General features: G+C 43.5%; 1 protein-coding gene across 7 annotated transcripts in view; it reads left to right on the forward strand.

Annotated features, from left to right (window-relative positions):
• ATP9A (ATPase phospholipid transporting 9A) overlaps positions 1–11,549 on the forward strand; it is a 132,738-nt gene that overhangs the window by 34,358 nt on the left and 86,831 nt on the right. For all 7 annotated transcript variants that reach the window (XR_003428694.1, XR_003428695.1, XR_003428696.1 and 4 more), the window contains one exon: positions 3,741–3,849. Coding sequence is in view for 4 of the 7 variants with exons in the window: in XM_027086974.1 (XP_026942775.1) it covers positions 3,741–3,849 (109 nt within the window). In the remaining 3 variants the exon portion in view is untranslated. The remainder of the gene's footprint in view (positions 1–3,740; positions 3,850–11,549) is intronic.

An 11,549-nucleotide genomic window follows, 5' to 3' on the forward strand; every position in this document is an offset into this window, starting at 1 on the left:
ATCTCACTGTTGTGGCCTCTCCCGCCGCGGAGCACAGGCTCCGGACGCGCAGGCTCAGCGGCCATGGCTCACGGGCCCAGCCGCTCCGCGGCATGCGGGATCTTCCCAAACTGGGGCACGATCCCGCATCCCCTGCCTTGGCAGGCGGACTCTCAACCACTGCGCCACCAGGGAAGCCCCCGCCTTTTATTCTTTTAAGTGTTTTTTATCTTTATGTGCAGAGATCTCTGTCTTAAGTCACCTCAGTGTGCCTCTACGGAAGTTGGAAAGGTATAGGAAACTACATAGATCAGACGTGCATTCAGCGTGTTTGAAACCATTCAGAATAGAGTTGCTCCCTCCACAGGGGGAGGCCACATTGGTTCTTGGGGCTGGTGACCGAGAATCAAAATGTGGAACGCAACTTGTTGTTAGGTACTCTACCCTTTTCTGTTCCTAGTATGTATTCTGTACGTTAGCACCGGTGATGCTGACTCCAGGGTCTCAGGAAATGCAATGGGGTGAACCGTGGGGGCCGGGATGACCTGGAGGGCTGCCACACTTCTAAAAGAGGGCCCGATCCCGGTCCTAGCCCATGTCTCCTCTCTGAAATGACGCTCAGAATTTCCGGGAGAAGCCAGAAGACCTGACTTCCAATGTGAGCAGCTGAATCACCTGGTTTCCCTGGGACTCTGGCTGTAGAGAGAAGACAGGTGGGTTACCAGCAGCCTCTGGCGGTCCTGAGGTTATTTATTTATTTAGTTAGTTGTGCTGGGTCTTAGTTGTGGCAGGCAGGCTCCTTAGTTGCAGCTTGCCAGCCTCTAAGTTGCAGCATATGGGATCCTTAGTTGTGGTATGTGAACTCTTAGTGTGGCACACGTGTGGGATCTAGTTCCCTGACCGGGGATTGAAACTGGGCCCCCTGCATTGGGAGCGTGGAGTCTTAACCACTGCGCCACCAGGGACGTCCCAGTCCTGAGGTTTCTCACTAGCTTGTGACCCCTTTTATAGCCGAAGTTTCCTGTGATGGTTCAGAGACAGGAGGAGATGCTTGCCTTGTACAAGTTCTTCCTCTCTTTCCAGGGGCTGCCGAGAAGGGAGTTTGGGGTCAGACAAATTAGGTAGCATCTGTTTCTAGAAGACTGTAGCTGACTTCCCCTAAATCCCCTAGATTTTTATGTAGAGAATCAATTTCCCGTTCTTGGCTAAAGTACATTTTGAAATGTCTCCAACCACCCTGAGAGTCCTCTCATTTCAAACCCAGCCATGAACTCAGTGGTTCAGAATGAGGGCGGGGTGGCCAGATGGTTGAGCTCTTGCTGCAACTTCTCTGAGAAGCTGTGTAATTGGAACAAGCTTTTTTGAGCCTCAGTTTCCTCACCTGTAAGATAGGGGCGATCACGTCTACTCCCTTGCCTTGTTGGGAGGTTCAGTGAAGTACAGCAAGTAAAATGCTTCAAATAGCTCCTGACACATAGAACATTCTTGGGAAATGTTCTCATTTTAATTAAAAAATTCTGGTACTAGTGCCATTGTTCATTGTGTGGATTACGTTTTAGCTTTTGGTAACTTTTTTCTTGATAGTAATACGTTAGAGGGAGAAATTCCTCAGGTGACTGCTGAAATAATCCATAGAACTGTACGAAGACCAAATAACCTAGATTTTTTTTGTTGTTATTAAGATGCGATCTACATGCCATAAAAGGCACAGATACTGTTTTCAGTTCACTGTGTGTTAACATGCAGCACCCATGTCAGCACCACCTTGGTCAAGACCATTCCATCACCCCGGAGAGTTCCCCCTTGCCCCTCTCCACTCGGCCCCCTCCCCAACCAGAGGGAACGGCTTTTCTGATTTCTTTCAGAATTTTGCTTTAGTAAGTCTATTTTTGACATACAACTTTATAGAAGAGTCTTAGCACCTTCAGAATTTCATGTCTGTTCAGCGCCACCACCTCTGATTTCCTTACAAGCTCAGAAAACCCCCCACTCGCATTCAGGCCTCTTTCTCAGTATCTGTGGCTCTTAAGGACCTCCGAAGTTGGTTGGGTGGAATTTATTTCTGGACTACATGTGCAACTCTTTGTAAAGCAGTTTCTAGCTTAAGATGTGGCACGTCCCCTGGGATTGATGAGGACCGTGTGTGTGTGTGCGTGCGTGCGCGTGTGTGCGTGTGTTCAGGGGTCATAGATACGGTGACTTATGAGGGGGTATTTATTTGTAGCGGGGAGGTTAGCGCCTCCTGTCTTTGTAGTGAGCACACACTTTCCATTAACATCAATGGGATTTAGCCAGGCCCATGCAGAGAGAAATAGAAACTGGAACATTTGAAAAAACAAACAACAAAAAACGTGGGTTATGGCCCAGAACAAAACAGCAGCCTGGGGGAGGGGGTGGGGATTCTGCAAAGCGGCCGTGCTTTTCCAGAATGGGTTTTCTCTCACCTCTGTATGTGGTCTGGTTATGCGGTTTTTTTTTTTCTGAAATGTACCAGTTTTGCTTTGGCTTCAGTGTGTACTTTACATCTGAGTGGAAACAGGAGTAATCCTTTGATTGTAAAGATGTGTGGGCCTTTGGAGGAGTTTCACAGAGCAGCACATCTCTGGCTAAATTTACATAAGAGATTTGAAGTCCTTTGAATCTAACTTAATATATTGCATGGGATAAACAGTATGAAGATGAAAGCCTCAGAATTCACTACTGCTAACCTTGGGGCGATTGTGCTCTCTGCATTAAAAAAAAAAAAAAAAAAAGGCTTTAAAAGGAGGGGTGGCAAGTGTATTTTGTAAGAAAAAATGAATGACGGTTCTTGCCTTTCTTGATACAAGAGGAAAAATCTAGATGAAAATAGATTCTAGATATGGGTGACTGACATACCTGTGAGTATAACCTCTGTACCAGGTTTTTATGAGTTGGGGTATCTGACTTGGGAAGGTAGGGCAGTTTAAAATTTTCTTTTTATGAGTGTTACTTACGCAATTAATACTTTAATATGTTTTCTTTATAGAAGTTTAAAACATTACAGGAAAGACTGAAGTCCCCATTCCATCTTAGCCCCCTACCTGGCAGAGGAATCTAACCAGTAGTTGAGAACAGTGGAAAATCTTTAGCAGTATAGGAGAATCTTTGTTGGTGTTTGTTTGAACAGTGTTACATTGTTATGTTCCGGAAAGTTAATTTCCCTACTGAGAGGTCAATACAAACAGGGATGCATTTCACTTTGGGTCCTGGTGGACCATCTTACTGGTTCCACCTACCCAGGTTTCTCCAGAGGCAGAACATTGTGGCGGTTAAGACTGTGGAACTAGATTCCCTGCGATATCACGTAGGAGCAAGATTATTCAACCTCTGTGTGTCTCAGTTTCTTCACGGGCAGTGTGGTGATCTCAGCCACGACCTGCACTAAGGGGTGGAAAGCACTTCAAATGGCACCCGGCACGTGGCGAGTGAGATGCAGACGTCAGAGGTCACCATCACTCAGCCCTCACCTGTGTCCGGACGGTTCTGGGGTTTCTGTGTTTTTCACTCTTAGGAACCCTGTGGTGGTGGTGACTGCGGACGTCCCTGTACACGTGTGTGTCAGTGAGAGTTTTTCCGGTGCATGAGATTCAGAGAAGTGGGTTTGCTGGGGCTTCTGCCCTTGGAATAATTAGCAGGTCCTGCCCTGCTGCCCTCAAGTGGCCTCTGGCCTTTTCTGTCCCCGGCCCCAGAAGAGGAAGGTGGCTTCCACCAGGGCTCACCCTCTCTCTGTCTCTGTGCAGGGCTTTGTGCTGGCCGTCACCATCATCCGAGAGGCGGTGGAGGAGATCCGATGCTACGTGCGAGACAAGGAAGTCAACTCGCAGGTCTACAGCCGGCTCACAGCGAGAGGTCAGCCTCCTGGCCCCAGTGGGGCCACTTCCTGCAGCAGGGCCCCCAGTGTGTGTGTGGGGTGGCCCACAGGGTTGCAACTCAATCATGGGTTGCTGACAGTCAGGGAGCAGAGTTCAAGGCCCGGGGCTGGCGGGTGTGTGGGTGCCCCGTGGCAGGGCAGTCACTCGTTGCCGGCACCAGGGAGGCCAGCGTCTGCCCCAGGACCTGGGGTTACTCCAGCCGCATCCCTGGGCTGCCACTGCCCTCTTAGAGCCAGTCCTGTCATCTGACTTGTGCCTCATCAACCTGGAATTGAATTCTGTGTGCTTTGCATCCTCCCACACGCGTTTCCAAGGCAGTGCAGCTTTAAAAGATACTCTTTCAACATTACAAAACGAACGTTACAACTTTGCAATGTGAGTTTTTAAGAAGGCACCAGACTTAATATAATAAAAGCTGCATCTGTGAAGGTTTCTTTGAAGCCATCTTATAAATCCTTAAGATGGAAGAGTGAAGAGTGACTAAATCTGACCCAAAGAGAAATTACTAGGTAACCTTTAATTTGAATTTTTGAAATGGGGGAATTTTAAAAACCTGCTCAAACACACCGTTGAGAACCCACAAAACAACCCAGCCAATGTCGACTTCTGTTTCCAACTACAAATTCTACCTAGATTTCCTGTAAGGTTGTATTCAGACTTGAGAGAATGTTACTTAAAGTTCCTCGAAGATTACTGATCCCATTCAGGGATTAATAATGTTTTAGGAGCGGCTGAGGGGAATAAAAACTGTGGTTTGCCTTCAGGAAATTGAGAATTCGTAAAGAGATAAGATAGATGCCCAAGGGAGCTTGCAGCCAGCCAGGTTGTGAACTGCTGTATGTTAAGTGCGTTAGTCTTCTGAGGAAGCAGTCCGTCCATGGTTTCCGGGGTTTGAGTAGAATTTTCCTTCTCGGAAAAATGTTGGAGAAATTTATTTAAGGCTCCAAATTTTTTTTAAAAAAAGTATAATCCTGTGAGGGCATGAAAGTATCTTGTTTTAATGCATTGAAATAGATTTTCATAGTTGGTGGTCTTAAAAAGTTGCAAGTCTCTGGGAGAAGGGGGGATTTAGAGTTGGTATAGAAATGCTTTATTATTGCTAAACTACTGTATTTAGGACGTTTTGCTCCCTAAAGAAAGAAAGCCCAGCGTAATCTTTGCAAAGGCAGGTGGCTTGGGCTTTCCATGTGGGTAATCAGAAGACCCCTCTGGAGTATGTTTTTTTGTGGTTTGTGTATATTAAATCCTCCCTTAATAACATATTCTGACTATAACATTTACAATGCTTGGCAGCAGACAAAAGCCCCATGGAGAGGGTGCGGTGGGTCTATTTAGAGCTCAGGAGGAGGGGCCCTGGGATCCCATTCATTCAGCCATCCAGGCTCCAGACCTTCTTTGGTTCTTTTCATATTGCAATTGCTTTTCCTGTGAGTGATTTTTCTGCCCTCCCCTGCAGACCCGACCCCCTTCTCAGCCCCTGCTTTAGCTTCCCTCAGTTCTTGAAAAGATCCAGAGGAGAACTGGCAGATGGCTGTAGCATTAAAAACTTGTCTTCCTTTGTGGGTCTCCTTCTGTGGCCCGTGGTTTCCATTGTCATGCCAATCCAACAGTAGGGGAAGACCTAGCAGAGTTTTGAATATTAACCCAGACCCTGGCTCTGCAATTTGTTTTGAAAGGCCCCAAAAGGCACTGAAGAAAACTGTCAGCTTGGAAAGTGAAGGAGGGGAGGTTAGTTATTTGATACCCTGTGGGGGGAAGGGCCAGAGTACGAAACCCAAACTGGAGGATTTCAGAGAGAGGAAGAGAAAGAAGCCTTTTTTTTTTTCTTTACCTTACCATTCAATTATTTAATAATATTTTCTTGAGTGAGGCTTTTCAAAAGCAAAGGGAAACAGATACGTATATGTATATCCACGCAGGACTGTTTTCTCTTTTTATCACATGGCATCTTAAAATGTACTTTTCAACACTAGTTTTGGAGTTCAAAAAAGTTTGGAAACCAAAATGCCAAGTCCTTGATCGTGAGATTATAAGCCATTATACTTATCTGCATTCGGCATCATTTCCTGTTTAATAACAGCAGTACTTGTACTAATATAGTTAAATATTTGGGGTGGGTGGGTGATAACTTCTAACTAGAAAAATAGTTGCAGAAATCACGTGGAAAACTCCTATTTGCCTTCACCCAGATTCATCGGTTGTTAAGCTTTTGTCTTTTTCATGCTTTCCCCTCACTGTCTCTAAGCCCTTGGAGAATTAAGTTGCATACACGATTCCCTTTTAACCTGTAAATACATCAACGTTTAATTCCCAGTAGGATGTTCTCCTTACATAGCACAGTATAATTACAAAATCAGGAAGTTTATCATTACATTACTGTTAATCTCATCTATACTTCTTACTCAGAATTCGCCATTTGTTCCTAAAATTTTTTTTTTTTCCTTGTCCAGGAGCCAGGACAGGTTTGCCTTTTGCATTTAGTTGTCCTTTCTCCCTGATCTCCTCGAACTTGGCAGAGTTCTCCGGATTTCTTTATGACATTGACATTTTTGAAAAGGACAGGCCAGTTTTAGGCCAGTTACTTTGTAGCTTGTCCGTCAATTCGTGTTTGCTCGAGGTCTCAAAATTAGATTCACAACAATGCAGGAATTTATGTCATTTTAAGAATGCCAGTGGCACAGATCCTGGGATGTTACCAAAGTTGTAGAGGCATTATGTTAATCGAATTGAAAAGGTTTCGAACTTGGAGGAAAAAAATTGATTTTAAACAAGTGAATTAAAAACTCTGGAAATAAGAAATTCACCATTGGGAGAAAAAAATGGATGGTCTTTTTTTTTTTTTTAATTGCTGCTTCCAGTGGTTTAGATCATCTTATATCATTCAAGGTGTGTCTAAAACAACACATCAATGGATTAGTTTTTAATGTAATTGTCATAGTTTAATAAGAAGTATTTGAAGTATTTTAATATTGATAATAAAATTAGCCTACATGTAGAAATGACATTTTATTCATTCTTCAAGGATATTTGAAACTCCATCACTTTCCAAAGTCTGTGAGAGGTTTCTGTATTACAGAGATAAACTTGAGGGGCTGGGACTTTGGGAAATTAATAGTCCAGCAAGGTATCCAGACATGTAAAGGGGATGATTACAAAATGTAACTAGTAGTTATACTTTAGTGGCATGAGTGTTGTGGTCCTTAAATAGAATATCCCCTTTCGTGACCACCACGTTCCTGGTTCTGAGCACAGTGCCTGGTGGTTGAGGAGAGTAGTGGTTCTGAGTTTGTGCCTGGATTCAAGAGTTCTGCTTCTGCCTCCCGCCCTGCTGTGGGGACAGATCCCTTAATCTGTCAGTAAATTGGGGATAATAATAGTGCCTACCTTAGAGAGTTGCCGTAAATATAACTCTTGCATGAGAAAAATTTAGCACTGTGCTGGGATTTGGTCTGTGCCCAAGAAAGGCAGTGCTGGTGGTATCGTAGCAGGAGTTCATTAAATATTGGTGGGTGAGTTAATGGAGGTAGGAACCAGAGGTTATGGGAGGTTACGGGAGCCCATCAGAGAGGAGCTGATGATGTCTTCCCGGAAGAGGTGACCTGCATCCTGAGTCTTCGAGGTTGGAAGAAAGCAGCACTGGCTTTATGATTGGTGGTGCTGAATGCAAAATGAACACTTGGGGCCCCCGTTCAAAAATTATTCAAGATGGCGGCAGCAGAGCATGAAACCAAGTAATGGCCCCTTCTGAGCGCAGGGCCCTGTGCCTTTACGGGAATCACATGCCGATGAAGTGTTCCTGGTAAAGAGTTCTCCAAAGGTCACAGGCTGGGATGGCTAGAGGCGTGGGCTACAGAACCCCAGGTTCTGGCTCTGTCTTGTTCTTCCCAATTCCGCCTTGTTTCCAGAGCCTCTCCTTCCTGGGAAAATAGAAGAAAAAACCATATTGGCCAGTGAAGATCTGAGACTCTGGGAAAGTTTATTCTGTGATCCAGGAATCTGTAATCAAGGCATGCTACAGGGAGAAGGTGGCATTGGATCTGTTTGAAAAACGCTGTCCAGATTGGGGAGCAGGAGAGAAAAAAAGAAAGATTTACCTACTATAAGCCAGCCAGGTGCTGGACAAGGTCTGGTCTGTAATTATTTTAAACAGCCTTATGGAGGTAGCTTTTACTTATGGGGAACTGAGGCTCATAGAGGTTAAGTATTGTGTCTGAGATGATGTAGCTGGTTAAGGGGTAGAGCTTGCTGTGAACCCCGGCTTGTCTGAATGTAAAACCTTAGCCTATAAGTCTAGGCTGCACTCTGTGCCTGGAGCTGAGGCTCACACTCTCCCATAGAATATCTCAATGATTGCCATGGCGTTCAGCCTTAATACATACTGCTACAGAAGGGCTTCTAGATTTAAGTCCATTTTAAAACACTTCTTTTTTAATTGAAGTGTAGTTGATTTACAATGTTGTGTTAGTTTCTGGTGCATAGCAAAATGATTCAGTTATACATATATATGCATTTTTTTCATAGTCTTTTCCATTACGGTTTATTACAGGTTATTGAATATAGTTCCTTTTGCTGTACAGTAGGACAAAACACATTGCTGAGTCCAAAGAAATCAATCCAGCCCCCTCATTCTGAGATGAACGAACTGTTGAAAGCCAAGTAGGAATGATGCTTTTAGATAAACAAGCATCCCCTCTCCTCCTACTTGGAATCCACATTTAAAGCTGATCAGAGACTTGAGAGGTTCTTATTGGACTTTTATGCATTCTATGACTTTAATTGTGGAGCTGTCTTTCCCAATTAATAGCATTCAGTGGCACTGCAAACACCAAAGCCGAAGAAGAGAGGGTCTTGAAGTAGTAACAGACCCAGCAAAACTTTGTTTTGTTACTTGAAAGATTTGGGTTGGGTCAGGAAAGAGTAATTAGTCAAGGAATTATTTTTCTTTATCCTTGTCCTTACCAAACCAGAAGTTTAATTCTGGAGGGGGAATCTGCCTTGCTTATCACAGGTAGTAAGGGCAGTTGGATTTGCATTTTTACCAGATGAATTCCAGGGGTCTTCATACCAGGAATGTTTTCTCAGACTAACTTGTGATCAAGGGCTAAATGAAGCAAGTGGATAATTAGCCTTGAAGGAAAGTGCAAACAGAAGCAAAATTAACACAATTGCTGATGCTTCTTTCCTGCTGGGGACATCTGGGCACATGGTGAACCGTAAGTCGTAAGCCAAAGGTCTGTGCAAAATGGAGAGACTCCCTCTTAGTTTCAGCTTTTTAGCACATATGTGGTGTAAAGAACAGAACGGATATCTTTCCTCTTCTCCAGTTCTTTTCAGATTGTTCCTTCGTGCTGCTCTGTTCACCCTTTCCCAGTTACAGAATAACCTCAAGGATCTCACTTCCATTTGAGAGTGATGTCTTTTTTTCAATTTAGTCCAAAATCCACTTTGCACCATTATTTAGGATTGCAATTAATGTGACTAAAATTTGAGGTCTAAGGACACACATGTGTTTCTTTTAGGGCGTTGTATTCCATTGGAGTTCATCAGAAGGTAGGATAGGGCAGGGAACATGTGTTCATTAATGGGGAGTTGTTTAGCTAATAATTAGCTAAACGAAAGCGCTGTATTCTTAAACACAAGTACCGTTTGTTTTCATACTCTGTTCAGACTTAGGATAACACTAAAACTGCATTATACTTTTTTAAAAGAAGAGGGTTACAGTGATGGTCTTTTAAAAAATTTTTATTTTATTGAAGTATAGTTGATTTACAGTGTTGTGTTTGTTTCTGGTGTGCAGCAAAGTGATTCAGTTGCATGTATATATATATATGTACTCTTTTTCATGTTCTTTTCCACTATGGTTTATTACAGGGTATTGAATCTAGTTCCCTGTGCTATACAACAGGACCTTGTTGCCTATCCATTCTATGTATAATAGTTTGCATCTGCTCAATGATGGTCTTTTTGATATTACTGCCGCAGAAGTACTGCAAAGGTCTTTACTGAGGATCTCAAATACAGCTCAGCAAGCAAAGCATTCCCCTTCCCAGGCTTTCCTCATTAAGATTCAGAGCATTAGCTTTTACAAGTCTTAAAATAGGTCTTGCCAAACACTTTCCCATAATTCTCTGACAGATGTGAAGTTTGTTATTTCAGACCCATAAGGTTCCTTTTATTCTTTCAAACTACTCAATTTGACTTTATTACAAATCGCTGGTGAACTGATCTATTGTTTAATTAAAAAAATTTTAAAAACCCTGAAAAAAAAATCTCAAATGCAAATTGCACTGTTATCTTTCCCAAAAGGTATTTCCCCCCTGCCAGGGGTGTTGGCCTATTTCATCATTATTGGGCACCAGAAGCAGGGAAGGGCCATTTATGTATTTATTTTAAAAGCCTCTGTTGGGTATACACTTGTTAAATTTAAACTACAGCCTTTCTTTTAAAGTTCCCGCTAATTTAAACAAAAGCCCCAGGAAGTGGCCCGTGGAATTTATAATAATATTCTTCCACCCTTTGCCTGTTTTCAAATAACAGTCTTTTCTTAGGCTTTGGGGAATGCAGACAACCTGATCGGAATATGAAAATTTCAACTTTAAACCTATGAACTCTGCGGGGCCTGCAAAGGCGTTTTCGTGTCAAGCCCAGGAAACGTACACATGCTGTAGAATTTACAACTCATCACTGTCACAGTCAGATTAGAGTTCGAGTTAAAGAGTTATACATTAACCAGGGTTAGTGCACAGAGCTTGCTGCTAAAGACCTGCAAAGGCAATCAATGTTCTGCAGGCACAATGAAAAATAGAAGTATAGCTGGAGGTGTTCGGAGGTCAAAAAATTGGCCCACACGTACTAGCGCTCTGGAATTTACTTTTTTTTTTTTGGGCTGTTCTGCAGTGTGACTGAATTGTCATTTGCTTGTTTCGACTCAAGGGAAACATCTGGTTTCTCTCTGCAGTATAGACAAACTGCCCTTATTCTGAAGCTCTCATCCATGAAAAGCACGGTTTGGGCTCAATGGGTTTGCTTATGAAAGGCTCGGGGGTCCATCTCTGCAGAAACAAACAGCTCTAGTAATTGGAAGTTTGTTCCCCGTTATAAACTCTAGCTCAGAGGTGACGTGGGTGAAGTGGCAGAAGCTGAACGGGATGCATTTCTTTTATAGAAGGCGTTTTATGATTTAGGATGTGTCCGGCAGAGAATCGGCCACTTAACCTTTGAAAAATCTCTTACCCGACTTCTGTAGAGTTTCTGCAAAGATATGTAAGAATCCCAGAGCCTAGAGGTTGGAGACTGGGTGTGACAGGGTCCAAAAGAAAAAAGAGGTCTGGGGGGCAAAGTGAGGAGTTCTGTGGCTTCGGATCTTAGAACACGGCCGGATCTTCCTGTGCACTTTATAAAGAAAATGCGAATGGGTGTTATTACTCCTGTTCAGGACCCGCTATGTAGTTTGTGGGACTCAGTGCAAAATGAAAATACGGGGTCACTTGTTTAAAAGTTATTAAGAATTTGAAGATGAAAACGGTAGGTCATTCACCCAAGGGTGAGGGGATCTATGTGAATACACAGGTCACATGCCCATGGGTTGGACTCTGCTTCTAGAAGTTTTAGGAATCTCTAGGGGTAGATGACACACACACACACACACACACACACACACACACACACACACACACA

This window comes from Aethalodelphis obliquidens, unplaced genomic scaffold, assembly GCF_003676395.1.
Source record: "Aethalodelphis obliquidens isolate GAN/ISIS:26980383/991018 unplaced genomic scaffold, ASM367639v1 scaffold57, whole genome shotgun sequence".
Lineage (NCBI taxonomy): Eukaryota > Metazoa > Chordata > Mammalia > Artiodactyla > Delphinidae > Aethalodelphis > Aethalodelphis obliquidens.